General features: G+C 45.5%; 2 protein-coding genes across 3 annotated transcripts in view; both read right to left on the bottom strand.

Moving 5' to 3' along the window:
• Positions 1-1,254: 1,254 nt before the first annotated feature.
• Positions 1,255-15,289, bottom strand: ints2 (integrator complex subunit 2). Of its 2 annotated transcripts, none has more exons than XM_027022131.3 (25): positions 14,944-15,289; positions 13,737-14,030; positions 13,295-13,433; positions 13,064-13,166; positions 12,199-12,312; positions 11,034-11,164; positions 10,769-10,939; positions 10,207-10,421; positions 9,890-10,015; positions 9,521-9,592; positions 8,605-8,719; positions 7,988-8,056; positions 7,426-7,560; positions 6,907-7,083; positions 6,136-6,244; positions 5,746-5,850; positions 5,478-5,642; positions 4,785-4,986; positions 4,407-4,532; positions 3,939-4,140; positions 3,398-3,760; positions 2,974-3,081; positions 2,732-2,837; positions 2,385-2,561; positions 1,255-2,040 (listed from the first exon to the last, which is right to left on the bottom strand). In XM_027022131.3, exons 2-25 carry the CDS (start codon positions 14,027-14,029, stop codon positions 1,859-1,861), a joined length of 3,705 nt encoding a protein of 1,234 aa, XP_026877932.2. In that variant the 5' UTR covers position 14,030; positions 14,944-15,289; the 3' UTR covers positions 1,255-1,858. The 2 variants fall into 2 exon arrangements, with proteins under 2 accessions (XP_026877932.2, XP_026877933.2); XM_027022132.3 differs by having other exon boundaries at positions 10,769-10,933.
• Positions 15,290-15,948: 659 nt separating this feature from the next.
• The window catches only part of med13a (mediator complex subunit 13a), a 57,218-nt gene continuing 47,031 nt past the window's right edge, over positions 15,949-26,135 (bottom strand). Inside the window, exons 23-30 of the mRNA XM_035535212.2 lie at positions 22,050-22,273; positions 21,668-21,810; positions 21,264-21,422; positions 20,417-20,596; positions 20,070-20,224; positions 18,678-18,842; positions 17,502-17,602; positions 15,949-17,052 (exon numbers count right to left, since the gene is read on the bottom strand). Of these exons, the coding sequence (XP_035391105.1) occupies positions 16,920-17,052; positions 17,502-17,602; positions 18,678-18,842; positions 20,070-20,224; positions 20,417-20,596; positions 21,264-21,422; positions 21,668-21,810; positions 22,050-22,273 (1,260 nt within the window). The 3' untranslated portion in view covers positions 15,949-16,919. The remainder of the gene's footprint in view (positions 17,053-17,501; positions 17,603-18,677; positions 18,843-20,069; positions 20,225-20,416; positions 20,597-21,263; positions 21,423-21,667; positions 21,811-22,049; positions 22,274-26,135) is intronic.

Below are 26,135 nucleotides of genomic sequence, written 5' to 3'. Positions count from 1 at the left end.
AATCCGAATAGCATTTAACGTATAGTTGACAAAGAGTGATTAATGTACAGTGATTTAAAATTAGGCTTAATGAATACTTAGGAAAAAGTTCATACATCCTGTCAGACTCAGTGGAGACCGTGACAGAGGACGACAGCAAAACTAGAGGACATTCAGAATGACTGAACAACACTGAACTTCCCTTCCATGACACTACATTCAGGAGCTCCTTCAGCCAGACTCCATCGGTGAAACCATAGACCACCACCAGTGGAACCACAAACAGATTCCAACATGAAGTGCTACTAGGCTCCACAAACCACCTACACTCAGTTTCACTGAACAAACAATACAGACTCTCCATAAACAATATAAATTTTTAATAAACACAACACTACACCCCAGTTTGGTGTGAATGCCTGATTAGTTGTCTTGTATTCTGCAAAACGTCCTGCATTGTGTAAATATGTGTAGTGTGTAAATATGTGTGGTGTGAAGGAGTGTAGTATTTATTGTCTGTATATACATTACTGCTGTCTGCTACCGTAACACCACAATATAACCCCTGGGGGACTAATAAAGCTCGTTCAGCCACCAGTCCATCTACCCATGTATAAGGGCGATTACCCAAAGAAATCGTTAGAGGGCTTGAATCATTAGAGAGTGGTGATCACTAGCACACAGGTCTACAGCTGCCTCTGGTGACTGATTTGGCATCTACCAGAAAAGCTACTGATTCATGGGGCAAAAATAAGGCGCTACTGCTATCGTGTAGCAAGATTGCCCCCACATGGCCACAAACAGTACAACAATTGAGCCCTTGCAATGAAAAACCATGCACGCTATTTACTGTTTTACAACATTCTATAAAATAGTGTCTGTGTGTCTGCCTGTAGCATTACCGCAAGATTTATTTTTAAATGCCCACTGAATGAAGCAAGGTAAGTCTAAATAATGCATATGTAATATTTAATGTAAATTTCTATGTAAAAGGTTGCACAAAATTTTAAACTAAAATAACTGATTATACAAAGAGGAAATGGCTGAAATATGATTTTTCATCACAAGGTCTTAATTTATGGTAAGAACATTATTACTGGTGATGATAAAAACCGAGAGGCAAATGGCAACACTGTCTACACAATCAATGTGGTTCATCTTCACTTAGAGCCAGAGCAACCCATTCCAGTCTGGCCCAAACGGAAACGATCCTTACTCCTTGGTACATGCAGGCACAGGCAACATGCAGTCCTTACAAAGCAAAACAGAAAAAACTCTGAGAGAATCAAAAGTTTACTACAAATGTTCAAAATGAAGGTGGAGGAGTGTACAAAACCAGGACATTTCCAAAACTCAAGGTTTAAAAATCTCTCAAAAATAACATGACTGAGGAAAAGAAATATTTTTATAAAGCAGTCTAAAAAACAGACCAATAATGTTGAGTGCCTGCTACACACTCACATCTAATTAAAAAGTAACAGTAGTGCCAAACACCACAAAATGTGTCCTAAACACACAGATGTCCTGAAGAAACCTCAAAGCCTCTTTCAGGAGAGCCTGTTCTTGCTCTCTTTACAGTTCCCGTACACCTTGCTGCTACGAATGCCATGTCACTTTAAGGAATCAGAATTTGGTTTTTTTTGTGTGTTTAGTACCTACAGGCAGGGTACATTCATGCGTTTAAAAACCTCATGATTTTTTTTTTTCCCATGGCTTTACAGAACACTTATTCTGCAGTACATCTTCCCTGTTTATATGGTCTTGTGTTCAACAGCTGTAAGAAGGTCTCTTCTGTGTTAAACACTCCGTACGTCAGTCACACAATGTCATCTCCAAGCCTCGGACAGACCTCATTTCTTCACGTTCACCGTCTCGCTCTTCAGAATCCCTGTATGCACGTCTCAACAATGTCCATGAAGGCGGCTTCTATACAGTAGCACAGCTGGACATCAGGGTCAGCAGCACCCAGCTCCTCTGCAGATCTCTTAGGCAGAGACATTTTGGACAAGCCCATGTCTGAGCCCAGTGACTCCTTCAGTCTCCCCTTCACATGCTGTAGCCCTGACAACACACACCGTCATGTTAGTAATCACCACAATAAGAAGCTTTTCAAAACTGACACCACAGCTCTACATGCGCATTTTTTTACTGTGAACTTTCTGCACTGTTAAAGATTACTACTGATACTGTGAGTATTCCGAGATATTCCAGATTATCTGATGAATCATATATAAATAATTTTGGTTAAAACCATACAGGTTAGCATTGTGTCATGTCATATGGATTAAGACAATTGCTTTATGGTATTGTCCATACTGTGCAGCCCATGTAAACTAGAGATAAGTCTACTGTACATCATATAACAGAAAATGAAAAATGAACAACCAAATCCACTGCAAACTCACTGGCGATGAACGGGTCGATGTCCCGGCTTTTTGTAGCAACGTCGGCTGCACAAACTTGGCCCACCTGCACCAGCAAGGAGACGACGTCGTCGTAGAGTGGAGGAAAGGCCCGGCAGAACGGCACCAAGCATGGCAAGGTGGGCATGAAGAACACAAAACGCCTGGGACGCGTAAGAACTGGGTGTACACACACACACACACACACACACACACACACACACACACACACACACACACACACACTCCATTTAGAGCTAATGATGAGACAGCTGTTGTAATGTTCAGTGACAACCACCAGATGGCAGCATATAACAGCACAAAGAAGGAGAGACAGCATTTCCTCTTGCCTGTGAGCAGAGTGCCCATCACGCTGATGGCCAGGCGTGCCACACTAAGGGATTTGGGCAGAGCATACTGAGTGCACAGGTGAGAGAGCAGCTGAATGGCAAAGATCTGTGAGAGAAAGCACACACCTGTGTTCAGAACGCCAGGCAGCAAGCCCACCATTTTAATGCAAAACCACGTCCTGCTTTTCACACGACTGGCAAGTTATCAAAAAAACAAAAATACATGAACGGGTTAGTTGTACCTGCTTCTCCTGCTGAGGCTGGGCGAGCAGCTCTGGGATGAAGTCCAGGCAGATGTGCATGGATGGAATACCAGCTACAGTGAGAGGGAGCAGGGCCTGAGGATAACCCTGTGGAGGGGAGCCAAGGAGTCATGGCTCAGCATACACAACAACCTTGCATCACCAGCTACTCTCCAAATCAAAAAACCCCACTTCAGAATCAGTCAGTGGGGAGATGTAGACAACAGTACTTTCTTAAATGTACAATCAAAAGCTTAGCATATACAGTCTTTTTTCAGTGGTTGTTCTGTAGCAAACGCCAGCAGTCTTTTCTTAAGTGTCATGAGTTGTGGTTTATGTTTTAGTGGTGTTTATGTTTATGTGGTGTAAATGCAGGCTTCCTGGCTTGTGGTTACTGCAGATCTGTGATCACTGCATGCAGTACCTGGAAGTGCACCAGTTTGGCGATGTTGGGATCTGCGATGAACATCTGGTGTAGCAGACAGCAGATGAGGCACTGCACTTCCCTAAGGTCACTAAGAAGCCCACCCTCAATCTGCCATTCCCTCTGAGCTCCAGAGGCACCACCCTCAGCATTCCACGCCCCCTGAGCACCAGTGGCTCCCCCCTCGGCCTGTTGCAAGCCCAGGGGTCCCTGCACAACTCCTGCTCTTCCCTGCTCCCTCATTGGCTGGTCCAAAGCAGACTGACCACTCTTCACCAAGCCTTCACCATCTCCACCCAGTAGCTGCTCCTCCTGAGAGGATGGCAGACACACCTCTAACAGGATCTGCACTGCTGCACTGTCCTGCAGGGGCAAACAAATTATATCAGGCTACTTTCCTTTTGCAATGTACAATTAATACATATCTGCAATAAATTAATGTGACGATTGAGGACAAATGCAATTGGATTCACCTGATGGTGAATTTGAGTTAGAGGTCTGCCTCTGTGTGCACGCATGTGTGTATGTGTGTGTGTGAGACCTGTGCAGCCAAGAGTGCATTTTTCAGCTCCTCTCTGGTGACCTCTGGGGTGTCTGGTTGCCCAGTGAGCCCCAGGTTCGAGATGGTCTGCGTCTGCCGATCAAACTCAGCGGTCTCCTTGAGGTGGGCATTTAGGTAGGCCTTAGATGCCAACAGGTATCCATTTAGCATGTGTAGTGTGATGTCCATCAGAGGAGGACACCTGCAGAGAAGCATGTGTATACACACACACACACACACACTATTGTATTGTATTATTATTGTTATTACTTCAGTAAATCATTAATCATCAAAAATAATTCCAACCCTTTTTGGACTTTGAATGCCTTTCTAAAGAGTTCACAGCAAAAGTCAAAGCACCAAAAGAACTATGGTTAACACTCTCAGTTACATAAAGGCCATAAAGGTGATCTTGGGGAAATCAGCAAAAACAGACAGTGCACCCAGCCACACAGACAGGTAGGGCACCTAAACACTCTGGGGTCACAGCGCAGCACAATGAGGGGGTCGACCAGCAGGTCATTCTGAGTGTAGCAGTGTTGCCTGAGGAGTTTAGCCGACGGCTGCAGGGCATTTACGGTCATCACCCACAGCCTGAGAGAGAGAGAGAGAGAGAGAGAGAGAGAGAGAGAGAGAGAGAGAGAGAGTTATGAAAGGGTATATTAAAACATTTTAGATTTAATTTAAATTTAGTATAATATTTAATATAAAATGTATTGATATTGACAGACATTTGCTAACATTTTGAAGACATTTTAAACTCTGATGTACTGTGTATTCACAACCATATGAGCACGTGCACGCGCATGCCCACAGAAACGCTCACACACGCATGCATGCACGCACCTGCGTGGCATGACGGTGTTGAGCACCATCCAGAGTTTGCTGACGGTCTGCAGGAGTCTCCGGGCCACCCCGGGCTGCAGTAACAGACCCATGTTGGCTGTGAGGGCCTCAGCGTAGGGAATGAGGTCAGCGGCGCTCAGCAACGTCAGTGGCTCAAGCATACGCATTAGCGCTGGACCACTCAGCACCACGTTCTGGAAGGCTGCGAGGACAAAGGACCAAAACTTTTTAAAAAGGGTCATACATGTTTAAACCAAAACACTCACACTCTCTCCCTCTCTCTCTCTCCCTATCCCTTTAAGAGGGATCTGGAAAGCATAAACAAGCCGTGCAGCACCAGACACGAGTCCACAGGTTAGAGTGTGACTCATACACGCCGAAAGGTCAGACCCGCAACACAACATCAACAACAAGGCAGATGGGCAGCATATCACAGACCATAATAAGCACCCGGCTCATCTTCTACATTTATATGCCGGCTCCTGTAAGAATGCCCTCTGAAGCTGTAGAGATGAAAGTCCATGGCATAACTGAGGCACGCCATTCACAGGAAGCACAAACACCACCCTCCCCCTCGGCCACGGAGTTACACTTTACGGTTCACGGGACTTTATGGTTCACTCCATTCACAGGACTGACATATGCAACCGTTCAAATCTGAACACTCCAGGCTAGGACTGCGTGTGCACTCACCGGCATGGAGCTGGGCCTGAGTGTACCTGCAGGAGCAGCTGGGGAGGAGCATGCGGCGTAGGAGGGGCAGAGTGCCCGTCACCTCCTCCTCACAGATCCAGCCCTCCACCATGCACAGGTGGGGGTAGTTGGTGGCCAAGAGACGCAGAAGAGCAGAGTGCAGCCCTGTGGATGTGCGGGGTGAGGGGGGAGAGACAGACAGAAATGTTACCCTGCAGAGTACTGCTTGGGTATGTGGTAAGGGTGGAGTGGTGGAAGGCTTCTGTACCGCCCAGCTCCTGCTGCAGACCCTGAGCTTGGCGAATGAGGTGCTTGATGGGGATCTGGTCCATCAGGGCAGCCGAGTAGGACTTGGGCTTCTTCTGCATCAGGGCTTAAGAAGGGGAGCAGAGTTCAGAGTAGGGAATGTGCCATTTTCACCTGCTTGTGTTTAACGCAGCCAAAGGGCACCATCGCTACCTCAGTAAGACAGGAGGGAGTTAGAGTGGGTTTAAGAAAGAACGCAAAGGCAGTGGGTGTCAGGGGGTACGGTGACGTGATGTACAATGAATTACAAAAGATAATGGGACTGAGGTGAGGTAATTACTGAGAACAGAAGAAAGAAATCAAACCCACGAGCAGACATCAGTGGGGCAGAGCTTGTGTGTTATGGACTGACCAAGTGTCTTAGTGTTGCCCAGTAGAGCCTCTTCATAGGACAGTATATAGTAGAGTATCAACAGCTGAGTGGTGATGGAGTACTGACAACGGCCTTTCCCCCCATCTCCCTGATACACACACACACACACACACACACACACACACACACACACACACACACACACACACACACACACACACACACACACACACACACACACACACACACACACACACACACACACACACACACACACACACACACACACGGAGGTTAAATGGAGGTTTAGAGGGAGAGTAGTTCTGCACATCGTCAGGGCTTATGGATAAATGGCTTTTAGCCACGACAAATCCACCGTGGCGAGATAAAGAGATGAGCAGCACAGAACATCAATACAGCATTAATGACATATAACACAATTACACAGCTGCCAGGGTGACGGACAGACCTGCTCCCATGCTGGTACAGGACGTCTCGTTTGGGTAGCGGCCTGACACACTCATCACTAACTACGTTAATATCAAATCCACGATTATTTCAAATACATCCATAACAGGATGAAGAATAAGCACAGAATTCAGATTTTTCACTATTCTGTCAGTGCAAACATCAGACTGGATGTTTGTTCACCTTTTTTCAGGCTGCAAGCTGGGAAAAAAAAAAAAAAGGGTGAAAATGTTGGTTTTGACATCTGAACTGCGATCACTACTGAGGTCACTATACCTGCCATCATACAGGTACTGTTCAAAAACAACAACAAATGTTTAGATCACTGTTTGCTCCACCCACCCCTGCATGTCCCTGAAAGACATTGAGAATCTCCTGCTCTGTGATTGGCTGGTTGGTAGCCTCCGGGTTGGCTTTGGAGGCAGGAGTAAGGATGGAATTGATATAAACATCAATGAGGGGGAGGAGCTGAGTGTGAAGAGGTGTGGTGGTCTCACACAGCTGCCTGAAGATCCAGTCCTAGAGAGGGAGAGAGATTCTATTACCATCAATAATCACTCAATCTGAAGTCACACCATCAATATGCCCTTATTGACGTCTCTACCGATGTTAAATAGGGATCTGAACTGGTAAAGACTTGCATTATAATTCTAAGAAAAAAAAAAACCATTGTCAACCTGGCAGCAGAATGAAATGATGATCTTAATTAAATCAATAGCGTGTCTCGAACTGGCTCAGGGCAGGAGACTTTTGAGTCAAACATATAATGGAGCCCACTGGAGGAAAGTCAATAACAGGATATGCGAAGACAGAACAGAGAAGACAGCTACAGAAACGCAGCAGGCAAAAGAGCCTCCTTACCTTGATGGAAACCTTGTGCTTGGTGAACGCTCTGCTCTTTAGGAGCTGGTAAATGCAGTGTATAGGGAGGAAGCCTGCAATATTGGCACTCAGACTGTTTGTGACGGCCACTCTCACAGCATGGGCAGTGACCACCTATAACACCAGAGTCATTTCACTTTCTCTATGAATGATAAAATGCAAAATATAATCCGTGACTATGCAGTTGATAACCGACATGGTTCACAGCATGCTGATATACATGCTACTACGTGCATATGTGCAAGATTCATAAATGACAACATCGTGTTAGTTATTTTTACAGTTCACTGTTAGTAGTTCAGAAAATGTTAACATTTAATACTCTACATACTTCATTAAAAGATGCCCAACACAAAAGCGCATAGTCTCTTCTATTTTGCATGACCTCTGATCAGTGTAAGAGTACAGAAAACAGCATGTTAGTGTTAGTGGACATTCACAACCAGCTGCTCTGTAGTCATGATGACAGGGAAGGGCCACACACTTGTGAAATCAGCATGTGCACTTTGAGAACTTCTTTAGCACCCACTGTGGACCGTACCTGCTCAGTGAAGATCTCATGGGTGAAGATGGTCTTCATTTTGTTCAGAGAGCTGGGTTTAATGGCAATCTAAAAACCAACACAGTGAGTGAGAGAAGCTGCTATCTGCACATCCAGTAATCTACAATTTTCAAAAGGTAACCCTAAATCCACCTAAACCACTGAAAACTACAAAAGTAACCCCAAATCCACCTAAAGTGGGTGTAGACTGGAATAAAGCACGGAGCAAGGTATGAGACTGGGAAAGACTGGAGATAATGCTGTGGTGTGGGAGGAGTGATCTGAGATTAGTCACAGAACCAACAGATTTTCCCCCGGTTCTGTGAACAGCCAATTCTGATCAGCTTTCAACTATATCTCACAATTACACTACGCAGTATTTGTTTCACACGAACACTCGCGTTAGGAGCCAAAGCCAACAGCCTTGCACTGATCTGGCGTGTGAAGCCGAGATGTCTGGATACCTGACGTGTCTCTTTCATGCTTCCTGCTCTTATACTCAGTCTCCTCGTACTGGCTGCGTAAAAGCCCTGAGCAGCTACAGTCAAGTTCTGCTCTGGTGTTTTGTGTCACCGGTGGAAGCCGTACGATCTCCAGTGTCCATTCAACACACTCACCTTCATTCCCAAAGTGGAACACACCAGCTCAATGATAGCACCCAGCTGGTTGCTATGGAAATACATGGCAACCAGTAACAGCATCTCTCCAAAGGAGGCAGACACACCAGCAGCACTGGGAGAGAAGGCAGTGAAAAAGTGAATAGGTATCAGTGCTTCCTGCACACAGCCAGGCTGCAATAAACACAGTGCCAACACACACACACCTGTTAAATGTACTGAACTTGAAATTGCACACAGCCAGCCCCATATGACCCCACAGATGCCTGATATCACTGTCTATAGATACATTTATAGACTTACAAAAGCACAGCAAAGCATGTGACCCAGAGTGGGTCAGAAGTGCATCCTATTGGTGCTGTAAGCACTCCATAGACATTACAGAGGCTGTTACACATCTGTCTCCACACTTTACGTCCCCTTTATCTAATAACATAGCTACACACATAAAACTTCTTAACAATTAAACCAGGGGAAATACAGTGGAAGTTACACAAAACCGAGCAGTTCCGCATGTGTCAGTGAGGGGCTGTTAAATCATTTGTAAGGGCCCTCTCTGCTGTCATATGCACACTTATGAAAACTACCAGAACACCTCTGCTGCATGGTCATGGTATGAGAGAGACAAACTCGAGAATATTTCAGACAGGACACACGCCAGTTAAGGAGACATTCTGCAGCCTTCTAAAAATGTCAAACACCCTCAACACAGGCATTCTGCACACGATTAATGTCTAAGCATATAGTAGTCTGTGAATCTAGTCATTAAACTCTGTTTTTGATATTTAAATGGTTTGCAACATGACACGTCACTTGTTTTTATGCGATTTGAGGGAGACCTATCCAATGCCTGTACACACGGGGCTTGGAGAGGTGCGATTAAACACCAAGACACTTGTGTGCGGCACTAGCGTACCTCTCAAAGTATTCCTCCTCCTTAATCATCCATGTGAGCCAGATCACCATCAGCTGCTCCTGCTCTGGAGTGCTGCGGAGGAAACAGGATCTTAGAAACACACGCCGTAAAAACCTGAGCGCTGGGCTCAGGAACACAGAGGCTCTCCTCCTCTCTCAAGAGGAAAGGATGGCAAGAAGAAAAAAAGTACAATGTACAAAAAAAAAAAAAAAAAAAAGACAGGTTTCAGTTAAATGTACAAAAAAGTGCATTGCAACATGGTTACTGTCTTTTGTGCCAGAACTGCGGTGAACTGAGGTTCTTTGGGTGAGCGAAGGCTGAGTAGACATCAGGTGTGCAGTGTTGAAGGTTGTTGCTAGGACGCGGTACCTGACGAGCGTCGGGAAGGCAAGCAGTTTGCAGAAGGACAGCGAGACGAAGCGGACGCCGGCGGGTGTGGCTGGGGGCCGGCTTGTCATCAGCTGGAGGAGCTGCTCCGCCTCCTCGTCTGTGGGTCTGCGAGTGAGCATCACAAACATTCTTCAACTGACAGTGCACCGACAGCGGTCAGCATGGCGTGACCCCAAACTCCCCGTCACGCTGCAGGGGACACGTTGCCCTGCACAGCCTGTATCGACGGCAGGGGTGAAGCGACGTGCCACACTCGGGGAAGGTGGGGATGGGAGGAAGGGCTTTGGGGGAGGTACCTGAGGCCAGCGATGCCCATCAGAGCACAGTAGAGGCGGAGCAAAGCGCTGGCCTTCACCACATGCTCCTCCCGCAGGCCCGAGTAGCCCGGGCAGCTCTCGGGGTCGGAGCCGCTGGGAACGTGGGTCCCACGGGAACGGGGCAGGATGGCTACCAGCTCCAACAGCAGCTGCCTCCGCATCTGCCAGAGAACTGAGCTACTCTCTCGCTTTCTCTGAGACGGAACAGGGGAGGGAGCGAGAGAGAGAGAGAGAGAGAGCGAGAGAGAGAGAGAGAGAGAGAGCGAGAGAGAGAGAGAGAGAGAGAGAGCGAGAGAGAGAGAGAGAGAGAGAGAGCGAGAGAGAGAGAGAGAGAGAGAGAGCGAGAGAGAGAGAGAGAGAGAGAGAGAGAGAGAGAGAGGATGAAAAAGAGAAAGAGAAACAAAAAAGAATGAAAGAGAAAAAATAAAGAGAAAGAGAGAGAGACTGAGCGATATAAATATACACCAAGCAGCAGAGCTGGCTGAGTTGTGCAGGGTTTGTGTGTTGATGTGGGTGAGCAGCTCAGTCCGGCCTCCCTCACTTGCTGCCCGTTGCGAATGAACATTCCGAACCAGGTGCGCACTTTTCCATTGGTCCCCAGGAGGAGTCCGCTGACGTACGACACCAAGGGACTGACCGCCTCGTCCGCGCTGTCTGGCTTGTAGTCCAGAGTTAGAGCTACTCCCAGACCAGGTAGGTGGCACTCCTGCACCTGCGGGTGAAGGAGAGGCACTGTGGAAGTGGACAGGAGACAAGTACGGGCTGCTGGGGAGCTGCAGGGAACACAGAGCAGCCACGATGCTCACCACCATGGCTCTGATGTTCAGGGCCTGAGACGGGTTCATCTGGCACAGCTGCCGGAGAGCCTCTGTCCGCCTGCGTCCACCCACGCTCTCCTCGTCCTGACGCTCTCCGTTCTTGATTAGACCACGGCATACTAGGAGTATGGACACGGACACACACAAAGAGAACAGAGACCCACACATGGATATTTTATATATATATAATTTAAGTGTTCATTTCCTCTTTCATTCTCATCTCCATCACTGCTGACACTACAGTAGACAACAGCTCAGAACTTACTGGCATCGTTAGGGCACAATCTGGAGTAATATGAATCTCAAAAGGCTGTGAGAAGACATTAAATGTGTCAGAGAATGGCAACCCAGTTAGCCATCATCCATGTTAAATATGATTACAGAGAAGGTCTTTAGATAGGCACTTCTTAGTCTGAAATGAATTTCTTTCCCTTGCAGCACTAAATAAAACATCTCAGTAAGAAACCTTGAGAAGTGCTCAGTGAGGTGGCCCGGTCTGATTCTGAATGCAGCCTCTGACTCAACAATGACCTGGGAACGCCACAGCAGTACAAAGTGCAGGATCTTTCTTTCCTTTCTCTAGCACTCAGAGAAACAGGCTACACTCATTCAATTACACTGGAATGGGCTTCAAAACACAAAATAATTCAGAGACATCGAGATCACGATATCCTTATTAGATCAAATTAAACTGACATAGCTGTTGACATAGCGTGTGACATAGCTGTTGCAAGATGATTGTGATGGAAACACCAGTTGCTGTATCTGCATATACATGACTCTACCCAGGCATAAGGGATCTGATATACAACCAAGCTAGACATATATAATGCATTCAAAGCAGGGATGTGCAACATAATATGGTATAATATACTGCCACAATATACATTCTGGAGCATATTATAGGTATCTTCATCATTGACTAGCTGCCAGCTACAAGCAAAAGAGATTTAAATGTTTTGGTTTTTTTACCACCTAGTTCTAATTCAATGTGCAATATTTATGAGCTTCTATGAGTATTCTTAACACTGATATATTGTTACATGAGGGTATGTATCTAAGAGACCATAAAGCACTTCTGTATGCCACTCTGGACACGAGCATCTGCCCAATTCCGTAAAAGTTTTTTATTTCTGCATTTAAGGTAGAGTACCTTCATTGAAGCTGTCCGGGACATTGGCAACAAGGAGACAAAGAAACCAGTCTCCATTCCGCACATGGAGCAGGGCCTCTGCCACGTCCACGATGGGCAGCAGAGAGGGCAGCTCTGAGAGGGGAGACAAACACACACGGGGAAAACCAGGCTCGCATGGACTCACACCATCGACACCACTATTACTCAATGAACGAAGCCTACAGCTTTACTGTAAAATATTACTGCACAGTGCAATTTCACTGAAATTACGAAATTTAAAACCCAACTGTGCCAATCGTTTGAAGTCTTAAAATGTTAATATATGGCACCACCTTAACATTTTTAAGAGTCCATGGTAGCAGGTCTGTCCCGAAAGCATTTCAACAGAAAGGCATCAGCACTCCAGTGTGTGCATAACCCATCTGTGAAATAGAGGTACAGTAGTGGTGCATGTGTTGATCGTAGATGATCTGGACTGCTTGTGGGCTGACAGGTCATCAGCTGTTGAGGGTAATGGTGGGAAGGTAGAGGAAGGCCACGGGCAACTGCTGCAGTGGATTCAGTCAGCAGCTATTATTGGCTGTACTGCCGAAGTGTGTGTGTGCTCGAGAGAGGACAAGTGCGATGTGGAACACACACACACACACACACACACACACACACACACACACACACACACACACACACACACACACACACACACACACACACACACACACAAAAAAAAGACCAACCGAATTTGCGATCAGGTGATCTCACAGGGATCACACCACCACAAGTTAGTGTGTGACCTAAAACCATGAAGTTGACCCGAATGTGATTTGAAAAGATGCGTGCCACTTCAGGCCTGCAGTGTGGACAGAGCTTTAGCCATCACATTCACCTGCTTGAAGGATGCAGAGGACATCAGCTACCTCCTCCAGATACACAGGACTCTCAAAGAGCTCTGACGACTTCAGAAAAAACTCTCCGCTGGAATCAGCAACCTGTGCAACGGATGAAAACACACATGCGTTACCTTTGACATTGCAATCAATTTGATTCCAAACGCACACCAGGTCTAGAGGTAACGGCACGCGTACGGCACTGACGCAGCATACGGGTGGGTGGGCACCTTGTTCATGATGGCCAGCAGCTCACTCAGAGCCAGTCTGAGTCTCCTGAGCGGGTCGCTGTGTTCAAACTCCAGAGTCAGACCATGCTGCAGCTGTGATACCAGGATGCTCTCGCTGTTGGACCCACCGGCTTTATGTCTGTATTGAGAAAGGCAAACAAGACTTTTAAACCATGCTTTAAAGTCCTAGTGAAGATGTACTCTGAATGGTTGCATTTCCTCAACTTGCCAACAGCATGACTAATGAGGTAGGGTACGGACAGATGGGACAGTATCTTTGTTTCTTTTGAACGGATTTCTGAACGAGGCAAAAAAGTGTTAAGGCATAAGCGCCCATTCCATGTCACACACACTGGAAAACAAAAAAAAAACACACCGGTTGGTGTACGGTTGGTTTGTTTGTGTGTTTCTTAAGTGACAGGTCTGTATCTGAAAGATGCACCTGAGCTGCTGCTCTTTCCTGGCATCCTGCTCCAGGGCATGGAAATCCACCGAGAGCAGCGCTACGATGGAGTTCACAGCTTCCACTCCAGACAGCAGACGCAGAATAAGCTTCTTGTCCTGAGCCCAGGCGTTGCTCTGGTCCGCAGGGGCACAGAGCGCCATCCTCACCAAGCATGGGAGCAGTAGCCTCAGCTCAGGGTCGCTCAGAGCCGCCAGCCGCACCACGTCCACCTTCTGCATGGCCGCGAAGGCGTAAGGACTCACAAAGTGTAGCCCTGAACTGTCAGTCATACTGGAGCACAAGAAAAAAAAAAAAAAAAAGACACAGACGAGGTCAGGGACTTCTTCAAATCTCGACACAGTCCAATAGTGGAGCTCAGACAGACTACTTTGATCCCTTAAGAAAATTGACAGTAAGTCATACGCAGGTAAATGGAGAGGATGCATGATGGTAACGTGTCAAGTGATTAAACTGAACTGTCGTTGTCCCAAAAAAATAATAAAAAAAGTCAACTGACAATTTAGCCCAAAAATGTTCTGATCTCCAGTTGCTATTGGAGTTTGAGATTATTCAAATAGGGTTAATTAAGATAGCTAGATATTCCAGTATTTCCATTCCATTCCATTCTCAACAGCATATATAGGTTTTCCAACGTCATGTTACCCAACCTATCCGTTATTAGCAAAATAGGCTAAATATCATTCGTTTAATATTCAAAAGTACAAAATAAAGCAACTCATTTTAATTTATATATGTCTTAAAGTACATGGCGGGACTACTTTTCTAGCTAGGTTAGCAGACTAGTTAGGTTAGCTAAAAACTCGCCTGGCTAAATATGAAAAGCGGTTAAACGCAGCTGGTAGCCGGATAGCGGTTAAACGCAGCTGCTAGCCGGCTAGCTAGCTAGCTAGCTAACAGTCACTTACGTTGGCTTTTGGGCGAGGTAGCTAGATACAGCCTCAGTTCAGTGGACAACTTTTCTAAACTGAAGTGGTAATGGCAGAGGGGAAATATAGCCAGTATGAACTTTAATTGTTACTGCGGTACTACTTCTTTACACAGCTAGCAAACTTGGGGTTAGCTAGCGTTAGCTTACTTAGGCAGACAAGTTTACAGGACACCACTACGTTACAAGTTTTAAAAATGACCACGAATGTTTTCACGGTGCACGTCGATGTCTTCGCCGGAATACAGGACACCTTACCTTATACCTTCAATAATAACAGATGAAAACCCAAACAGCTCTCGGCGAGGCCCACAAAGCCTCGGTGAAGCGTGATTAGCTTCGCCACAAGCTGAGGCATCCAGGGGCGACACGTCAACCCTCCCAGCTATCTTAGCTTAGCTGATAAGTTATCCACTTTGAGCTCTCTGCCTAACAGTGAGATCCATTCAGTGCTTTCAGACAATAAAGGCTATCGCAGTGTTTATGTGTTTATAGCAGTACTTCTCATTTATCGGAACAGGACATCACGATTTGAAGAACAGCTACTACAGTTCATAACTATAATGGTTTTAACGGTCTCAGCCGGCTTCCTGCGCGCGCACCAGAGCAAGCGCGTGAAGCGCGCAACAAACAGGACTAATGGACTAGAACGGGCTCGCGCTTGGATTAGCCAATTTACACACAATTATTTTGAAAAATAAATACAAATAAAACGTTAGTTGAACTAAAATGGAAACTCTCGGTATTTTACATGCCGTGAGAAATGTGAGTTTGTCAGTAATCCAGATCTTCTCTGGTTTTGGTCATTTTAACTTTGTACAAAATTTACTCTGGAATTTGAAAACATTCCCGTGTTTTTAAATTTCAACAGTTTTATTCTGCAGAGATCCAGGGAAAAAGGTCTCTCTGTGCATCAACACTTGGTTATGAAGTGCATTTAGACTCATGTACCGGGGTGAACAGGTGGCGTGTTTAAAGGGACAGTAAGCACGCCACAGATGATCTTCACACCAACCCCTTCATTACTGTCGGCTCTGTGTCACACAAACAGGTGTGTCAGCCGACTGGGGGATTAACTGGGTTGGGTTAGCTGAAGGAAAGCGCCCTATAGTTTAACCCAGTCATAACTGCTAATCTATAAATCCACTTTCATATGAGACCTTATCTTAGCTACATTTGTTAAAACAGCATATGGTCTTATGAAATTTAACAGATCACAGTCCCACCCCACCCCCCCAAAAAAACACAAGCAGAGAAAAATGATTGAGTTAACTCACTTTATTCCTAAAACAGGAGCCACGCTGACTGAGGCTGGCGCGACGTTCATATATAATTATTTATATATTGCGTTTTCGTGTCTAAATGTGTGGTATAAAATACTATATACGACAATGTACCTCTTTATTTTTAGACACAGTGAACTTCATTGCTGTACAAGTCCTCTACAGCTACAGCATAGCTGTAATCTGTCCATTCACAGACATGGACATAATTCCCCCAGTTCTACCACCTCTGTACATCATGACAATACAAATAATCTCTCCCCGTTACAAAAAAATAATACTCTAAAAGCAACCTACTGCAACTTTATTCTTCTTTTTGTGGGTTTTTGCTCGTTTTTTAATTAAGACGATTACATATATTTTTGACCAATTGCTTGAAAGCAGGAAGGCAATATAAACCTTCTAGATCTTTTATATATAAAAGAGGTTAAGAAATAAGACAAATTATACATTTAAAAACTTACAATAAATAAGACAAATGCAGGCATTTCATTTGGATATAATTTCACCCAAACGAAATAGGGAATTTCAGGTCTTAAAACCAAGAATTCATTATTTAATTCTCAAATCACAGATGTCCCTATTTTTCAAAACAAAAACTCTCTTTCCATACCCAACAGCTGTTACGTCTGACCAGTACCATGGGCCCAAATATGGCCATGGTAGAGCACAAGGACATCAGGCAGCTACAGTACTTCCATGCTTCTGGTTCCTTCAGCTTGCTCCTCTCTGAACCCACCCCTGACTCCCACACCCCCACCCCAACAATCAACACCCTGTTCTCCTTTCTTCGTTGGCCTTCTCCGTAGCGCCGGCCCGCAAACGTCAGGACCGCCACGGCTGGACTGCACAACAGCGGTGCAAGCCGTGTAGTGCCGGACTGGGTTTGGACTCCACAGGAGCACCTCTTCCTCCTACCACGTCCCACTCTCCGCTCCGGCTCCGCTCGCCTTACAGCATGTTCATGATGAAGTTGTAGAGCTGGTTCAGCACCACAAAGTGAACAGGTAGACAAGAGCGCCGATCCTGGGTCGCAGGGTCACAGGTCAGCCAGGAGAGGGCGTTATACTGCTCCAACACAAACCTGACAGGGATGGAGAAAGAGAATCTTTGTTAAATGTACAAAACACTTTCTCAGTCTGTTTGAGGCCAGACATCACAGACAGGTCAGAACACAGTCAGGACGAGCGCAAAGACCATTAATATGGCAATAACACACAGATAAATATATTTATTTGTTTGTTTGGTTATGAGGTTTGGTTTTTTTCCTCACTGGCCCAAAGCCTGTCTCCTGCCCCAACATTAATACTCAGTACAGCATCCATACATACCCACAGCATACTCATTAAAACCAAATTCATGGATTATAAATGTTCAAAATGTAGCATGCTGGCATGGAACCCAAAGACACCCAGAATGTCCTGAACATCTCTGAGAGCAGGGCTGGGCTGTGTTCAACCCAGACTGTAGCGCAAAAGCCACCATAAATTAGCAAGAACAACAAGAACCCAGGCTGGCGGAAGGAGGACCCACCTGAGCACGTCTGATGTTTGATTGGAGTCCAGTGGGTGAGAGTGTTTGCCATGTAATAGCTCATCAGACTGCACTGAAGAAACATGGAGGTGCAGAGAGGCCTAGAGACACACACAGAGAGAGACCAGCACACATGACATGCATAAACCACTGAAAAGGAAGCATCGGGTCAAATGACCTTTGCTGAAAATCGACTGAAAACCTTCCTGGACTGTACTTAATTTGTGCTGGAAACTACACCAGTTTGTTTCAGCTGGACAGATGCTATGGCAGCTCTGATGTGATTAGTCTCGATAATTCTATTCCACCATCTCATGTGTGATTCAAGGAGCGTGACTCATCTCTCATCTTTCTTATGTACCAGTAGCACCGCTGACCCAATCACTAAGCACTCTAAATTATTTAAGCCTCCCTTTGCAGAAGAACCAATAAATACTGCATGAGCAGAGAATAGAGGGTCACATGACCAGGCACAGGTAGGATTGGTGGATGTTTGTGAAATCAGTGAGCGGCTGTGCTGTGGCGCTCTGGTGCTGCCAGCTGCTTCCTAGACTCATGCCACTGCACATCTCACTGTGGTTAGACAAATCTCCACCTTGGGAATATCTTATAAAATTGTTTAGACACTGTCTGACATGCTCACAGCTTCTGCGTATTTTATAAACACATGATGATGTGGACAGAAGGCACTGCCATTATAGACATTTCATATGATGTCCAAGCTGCCAGGGGCACACGCAAGACCAAAAAAAAAGCGCATGTGCTTGATGAAAGCAACGGTCTTCTGATGTACTCTCAAGAGCAGCCTCCAGAACACAGAATAAAGGCCAGTCCATTTAGCACTGGGATTAACTGAAAGTAGTCACTCCATTATAGGAATTAACTGCAAAAGAACATTAGGCCAGCCTCAAATAGTATTTGTAGATAATGCTGAACATAAGTATTCTCTTTATTTAGAGTTTTTCCTCTCGCAATAAAAAAAGTTAAAAATTGCTTAAAATCAAGAGCAGTGGGCATTTTAGTTAAAATGCAGTACAACGCCGATTTGAGTTAAAATTCAGGGTCGTTTTGTGAATTACCTGGCATAACTCACATATGCTTGTTTATATGAGTGAGGGCACTGGTTCTGTGTTTGGCTTAACTCACTATTTCTAAGAGAACCGGAGAGACTGGTACCTTTAAGAACAGAGGGCACTGGTTCTGCGCTTGCGGACAGGCTGACCAGAACCAGTCTGGCAGTGGGCCTGCCTTAGCCGTGGACACAAAGTAGCCGAGGGCCAAAGGCTGCTGCAGGATGTTAGGAGCTTCGTCGTGAGACTCCATCCGATCCGTACTCTGTCCCTGAGAGAGGGGAGGAGAGGAGAGGAGGAGAGGACAATCCAGCCATCAGCCACCCACACAGTGCACAGCTCCAACACAGCCAGGGTACACAGACAGAAATCTAGCAGTAAATGTTAGTTACCAAGTTAATGAAGCTATTTTTTAAAAATGAATTCCCTCATAGGATACTGCATGGTTAAAATGGGTCCAGTTAGTGAACATGTATGGAATTCTGTCAGCGTTGTGATCACATAGTATTCATCACTCCAGATGTTTTTAAGTGGTGAAAATTCTAGACAAGTGCTTAACTGTTCTAAGTTCTTGTTAGTGCATTAAGTGCTCATCCTTTTTTTTTTTGCTTACTGGTAACTAAATAGAACATTAGAATTTTTTTTTTGGTAAAGTCAATACATTACACAGATACTGAGGTTCTTAAGAGCTGGTTATGACGTAAACAACGGCATGTGGCCACTACTTAAATAAATAAAATTATGTCGGACAAGATCATTGGCTAATTGTTAATTGGCCAGTGACAGTGTTTCCATCAATCACAATCATGAGTCAGATCAGCTGTGATGCTAACGGGCTGAAGCTAATTTCTCAAAAATCATGGATTTTAGAAAAACAAATCTAGCACAGATCTTCATTTCACAGAATTTATTTAATAATAGTCAACTAGCTAGCAGACTAGGATAGTAAGGTAGCCTCACCAGGATGGCCTGCCATGCCAAGTTAATACTGAGATGAAAATACTTGTGCATGTTTTGACAAGAGCGGCTCTGTCGGACTGTTGATAGGCAGCGCCATGCTCACGTTAATTTAGCAAGATACCGACGCCACAACCACAGCTAAACAGTGGTCTGTAATGCCAACGAAAATCAGGAATGTCGGTGCTTACTAAATTTAAATCCAAATCAGAAAAGATGAACTTGTGTAAAAATGTGTTCTCGTTTGACAGGATTAGGGTTAAACCATATATTATTAAAATTGCATTCTATATTATATTATTTACACAATATAGCATCAGTAGAGCTTATACCCATCTGCAAGATGCTGAAAATGTATTTGCTTTTTTTTTTCTCCTAGGCTACTGTAATTTATTGCTCCTAGTGATTCCTATAACAAGCCAACCTTAGCTTGCACAACGTACATACGATTAACACACGAAGTTTTATGGGAAAGTTTTTTTTATAGGGGGATAATGTTCCGTTTGGCACTGCTTAAGAGGTTCCATATGGTCTCCATTACCTTGATGCCGTCGCCCCCGTGGGGATACTGCGACCCCGGAGAGTGGACAGGAGAGGTGGTCGGAGATGCAGGGAGAATATTGATGATGTCGGGGTCAACCAGATCATTGTCCTGTTCCAACAGTTCAAAGATGCCTCCGATCGGATCTGATCCGTCTGCAGAGTACGGCACAAGTCCCGAGTCAAACTCTCAGGATGTCGGTTGGACATCGCAGCACGGCACTTGCCCGTTCAACAGTGCCGTAAGCCAACGTTACTACAAATGAGGACCTGAGGTCACACAGGTCTAGCTGAGTTGTGATTGGCCGTTGGGGAGAAGTCAAAACCTCTCGGCCCACGGCTGCTTACCGTTGATGGGGTTGAAGGCGATGTCCTCAGGGGTGTAGCTGGAGCTGTTGACCTGGACAAAGGCGGAGGTGGGGAACACCAGGATGTGGGTGCAGGACGTGTCCTGAGGGGTGCTCAGCTGGGACGTCTGCATGTTCAGGGTAGTGCTGCGTCCAAACACGGAGCCGGTGGACACGGAGTCTGAGGAGACAGAAATATTCAAAACTTACTCGCTGAACATTTTATCCTCTGATACAATCTGCAACACTCGAGCTGTAATGAAATGCAAGATGGGCAGTAATGAGAAAATAAGAAAAACGGAGCAGAAAAACCCCCGTCTTCGTTGCATTTTAACGCTGTACTAGATATTCTAACGCACTATATCTCAGCCGATTCAGGTCTATAAGAAAACAAGCCTTCAGTGAAGAGCGACAGGTAACATCCCTCACTTCCAGCACATCTCGATAAGGTGGCAGGATTAAAACCTTTCATCACTTCAGAAAGTAAATCCATTGATTTTCAATATCTGCACAGCGGTGTGACAAAACTCAGTAGAAGCGTGGCGAGATGTTTTATGACATACACACACGCACATAGCTGTATATCTAACGGGAATGACACGGCTTACGATAAGATGTCGCCGCCCTCTCCTCCCCGACACTGCGAAACACGACAGCCTGAGGAGGTGTTTCAAATCACCCACTTGGTTATATAAACACAGAGGGGAAACTCACCGTCAGAAACACGCCACACCACAAAGACACCAGGCAGATTTCTACACCAGGCCTTCCACGCGGGCCTTGGAAGGCTGGCTTTGCTCAACACCAGCTCCCACCTCTCCAACCACACAGGTAATGGACGCCGTTACCTGGCATGATGACGAACGAGCCCTGTGGCTCCAGGGCGACCAGGCACGCGCTGAGGATGCCAGGAGTGTCTGCAGCAGAGATGCCACACATCCTGCACATGTCCTTCAGGCGTCTGCTCAGGGACTGCAGATTCCTCCTGCTTAATAATATACTCCAGTCTGTGAGAGAGATGAACAGAAGTAACATCACAGGGATGAGAATGACATTAGCATTTTGGGCTCGATGCAGATTCCATTCCGTCCACTAAAACATCCACCATTACATGAAAATGTAATATCTGCAATTGAATCATGAATACAGAATTTGGACTATTTTTGACTCACCAAAGGGATTAAAATACATGCGCACACACGCACCCACACACACACTACTGTGTCTGATGCACACAAATTCACTCGTTTACCTCGCAGCTCTCCGTGACCTATCCGCCCAAGCCGACCAATCACGACTCTCCACGGCACTGATGTCATCTGCACCAAGCCCAGGCACCACTCCCACAGCTTCTGTAGACCCAGTCGCCGAGCCGAGCCTTTTTTCCTCCTCGCTCTGGACACACATGCAGAGAAGGAACAGCTGCCAGAGCTGCTACATGCCAACAAACCTCTTTAACCAGCCAACAGTACTTAAGCTAATCGACTGCTGGGTGTGAACGCCCGACAAACAAGCCGCAGTGTTAACCTCAGGGTCCCAGTACTAACAGCAGAGCCATGGGTCTTGCCACACGCACCCTGCGCTAAATCACAGCAGCCCAGGACTAATGCGTACTGGGCCCACAGCTGCCTCACCTGTTGGGGACGTCGATGCTGATGATGGAGGTCTCCAGCAGTTCTCCGTACATGTCAGTGCATGTGGCCAGCAGCCACGTCTGGTCATGTGACAGGCAGTAGCCCACGAACAGCACATTGTATTTCTGAGACGCCTCGCCAAACGTCTCACCCAGCTCTGTCTGCTTGTCCTTCACCGGTGCCAGGATGAAGGGGGGCGTGTACATGCGCAGACACTCTGGCCTCTGGAAAGGCAAAAAAGCAGGTCAGGTCAAATGTTAAAAGGTCAAACGCCCTATAATATAACAACATTTAAATAAGGAAGGTATTATTAATTGTGCTGCCCCTTTACCAGAAACCAACTAGTTTTTTTTTTGTTTTGTTTTTTTTAAAGGGGGTGCAAAAGTTGAAAGGTCATGATACCAAGATATCACTTTCTACCCACGATTTCACCAGCATCAAACAGGGGAGGATTAACCAGGTGTCCAGGACGTTTCTCTCGCCCCTAAACAACTCCCTCCACCAAAGCGAGTAATTGCGTCTCCTTCCCGAGAGGAGCACAGAGAGCAGGCAGACCAAGCTAAATTGAGCAGGTGTCTGAGACCAGAACAGACAGGAGGAAGCGCAGTGCTTCATGAGTCCGGCAGCTGCAGCAGGCTGGCCCAGTCCCTTCAGGGAGGTCTCATTCAGCCACCCAAGCGTACAACGGTTAAAAAAAAAAAAAAAAAAAAAAAAAAAAAAAAAAAAAAAAAAAAAACTGTTGGTGCTACGAGTTCCCGTCGGCCCCATTCCCAGGACAGAGAGGTCAGTGTAACGCTCTCCACGCCCCGCTGCACTCCAGCCCAGAAAACAGTGCTGCTGCCTCTCCACTGATCCAGGAACAGCGTGACTGTGGACGAGTAGGACAGCTGAAATGCAGCTTGTTTCCTCTGATGTCACTATAACTGAACTTGACTAATGTTTATATTTTTAAATAATGAGAATTCTTTTGTTTTATATTTTCATTTGCATGTGTATAGCAAAAAATGCCCCACTGAAAATGTGACTTCAGTACAAGGTCTGCCCACAAGCAATTATTTCAAGGAATGTACTAAAAAGCAAAAAACCCACAACATACCAACGTTATATACAAGAACAATTGGAAGCATGTGTCAGACTCGACAACTATGGTTCAAGGGATGGTATAAAAATAACTCTTTAAAGCAGACAGTGGCTTGGAGAAGTCTGAAATCCTATATCACGTTTAAAACCAGCGGGTGTTACCAGTCCCATTATATATTCATGGTGTCTACATGTTACTACATTCACACAGTCTCTGACCTATAGCAAGGCCATAATGAGCAGATGAACCGTCTCATCGTTACGACTGGGCGATTCATCAAATACAGGTGATATACTGACAATAACTATTATAGAGGACAGAAAATTAGACTACACTTCGAATATCACATCGTGATGTCTGCATTTTTGATATGGACAAATATTTCTTGAACACATGCATGCAAAACTATATCTTTGTTCACAAATATTAAATGATATACTTTAGAGACTAGCAAACATGACAGGCATGCCATATAGCACAACTGAGGGAAGTCAAATGACAAAAACCTCTACAGTTCTTCCACCGCCCAAGACCTGCATCCCTTAAGAACTGGTGAGAAAATATAAGGCTTAAACCACACATACAGGTCAGACGTTCTCTACCCACATGGATCTTCCAAAGGTGCGTGCTAGAGAACTACTTTTCCCAAGGGCTTTCGTAAAATAAATAAATAAATAAATAGATAAATAAATAACTCATTCTGACACTACAACTGATTGAGCAGAACCTGCCTTCCCTGCTTCAGTGGAATAACAGCATTTCATGGAGCACTGGAAGCTGAAGTGAGCTCCTCTTCGAAGAAGTTCCCTCCACCGTAATTACACAGCTGGAGTAACAATGCGGGGGCTACCCGCCCTGCTTCTACCTTACAAATAGTGGTATGCGATGATAATAGGGAAGAATCCAACAGTCAAAGCGGCAGAGAATATGGTGTTTAATGCAGCAGTGTGTTTATCAGAGCATTTTTGTTTTGTGATACTTGGTGGATATTTACATTCAGATTATCAGGTGTACTGAAAAGAGAAAAAAATGTCACAAAGCCACACACGGGAAATTAGCACCCACCACTGGCCAAATGTGGGTAAATTTATGAAGTGGTAAGTAAATTTCATCAACCCACAAGCCACAGTTTCAGGTTAGCAATTTGGACAGGAGAGAGAAAGCGAGAACATTCAATTTAGTATTACAACTGACCTGTCGAGGGCAGCAATTCTGTGCCTGTGCAAACGCCATTAGCAGTAGAAGAAGTGAACAGATATGTGGTGGTACACAGTCCCGGCCAAGCGTTTTGAGACTGATACAAACTTTGGTTTTCATAGTTTGCTGCCTCAGTGTTAGATCTTTTTGTCAGATGTTTCTATGGTATACTGAAGTACAATTCTAAGCTTTTTTTTTTTTTTTTTTTTTTTACTTTTATTGACAATCACATTTATGCAAAGTCTCAACATTTACCATGCTGACCCGTCTGTTTCAAGACTTCTGCAGTTCACCCCGGCATTGCTGGATATCAGCTTCTAGGCCAAATCCTGACTGATGGCAACCCATTCTTGCCTAATCCCTGCTTGGAGTTGATCACAATCTCTGTTTTTGTTTGCCCTCCTGCTTTTTGAGGATTGACCACAGGTTCTCAATGGGATTTAGATCTGGGGAGTTTCCTGGCTATGGATCCAAAATGTTTTGTTCATCGAGCCACTTAGTTATCACTTTTGCCTCGTGACATGGTGCTCCATCATGCTGGAAAAAAACACTGTTCATCACAAAAAGCTCCTGGATTGTTGGCAGTTGTTGCTCTTGGAGAATGTTTTGATACCATACTTAATTCATGGCAGTGTTCTTAGGCAAAACTGTGAGTGAGCTCACTCCCTTGGATGAGAAACAACCCCACACATGAACGGTCCCAGAATGCTTTGCTGTTGGAATGGCACAGGACTCATTGCAGCACTCACCTTTCCTTCTCCAGACAATCCCCCCCCTCCCTATATGTCCCAAACAGTCTGAAGGGGCCTTGCTTCATCAAAGAAAATAACTTTACCCAAATCCTCTGCAGTGCAATCCCTGTGCTTCCTGCAGAATGTCAGTCTGTCCTTGACAGGTTTCTTGGAGAAAAGTGGCTTCTTTGCTGCCGTCTTAGAGCCTTCACCTCACTGTGTGCGCAGATGCACTCACACCTGCCTGCTGCCATTCCTGAGCAAGCTCCACAGGGGTGGTGACCCGATACCGCAGGCAAACCCTCTTTCTTGGGCGCCCTGAAGCCTCTTCTCCACAGCAATTGAGCCTCTCTCCTTGAAGGTCTAGATGATCTGATAAACATTTGATTTAGGCACAATCTTACAAGCAGCAATGCCTTTGCCTGTGAAGGCCTTTGATGCAAGGCAATGATGACTACACGCGTTTCCTTGGAGGTAACCATGGTTAACAGAAGACAATGACTTCAAGCACCACCCCCCTTTTAAAGCAAGTCTGCTCTTGTAATTCAATCAGCATGACAGAGTGATCCAAGCTGCCTTGTCCTCGTTAACACATCTGAGCTAACGAGATGATCACTGAAATGATGTTAGCAGGTCATTTTGTGGCAGGGCTGAAATGCAGTGGAAATGAGTTTTTGTGATTAAGTTAATTTTCATGGCAAGGAAGGACTTTGCAATTAATCGCAATTCATCTGATCACTCTTCATAATTTAGTCCATGCATTTCGCCACCATGAAAACTGAAGCAGCAAACTTTGTGAAAACCAAAACCGAAGTCAGTGTCAAAACTTTTGGCCACGACTGTACAACAGCAAGCCTTCTCAAAGAGGAGCCAGGGGACAAACCTAAAGTTAAAGTGTGGTTTCGTTTTTTTCTAATGAGAAGTGGAGAAGAGCTGACAATGGCAAGTTATGTGACTGGCTGGTTCTTTGACGAGAGCAGCCAGTCAATGTTTTGCTCCAGCTGTCGTCGGCACATTCCTGCCAGCAGCAAGACTAACAACTTCACTGTAGGCACAAAATATTTGAAAGATCGGAGG

The sequence above is a fragment of the Electrophorus electricus genome, chromosome 19 (genome assembly GCF_041902795.1).
Source record: "Electrophorus electricus isolate QZ-2024a chromosome 19, ASM4190279v1, whole genome shotgun sequence".
NCBI lineage: Eukaryota > Metazoa > Chordata > Actinopteri > Gymnotiformes > Gymnotidae > Electrophorus > Electrophorus electricus.
The sequence above is the reverse complement of the archived record's forward strand: the minus strand, read 5'-3'. Positions and strand labels throughout refer to the sequence as shown.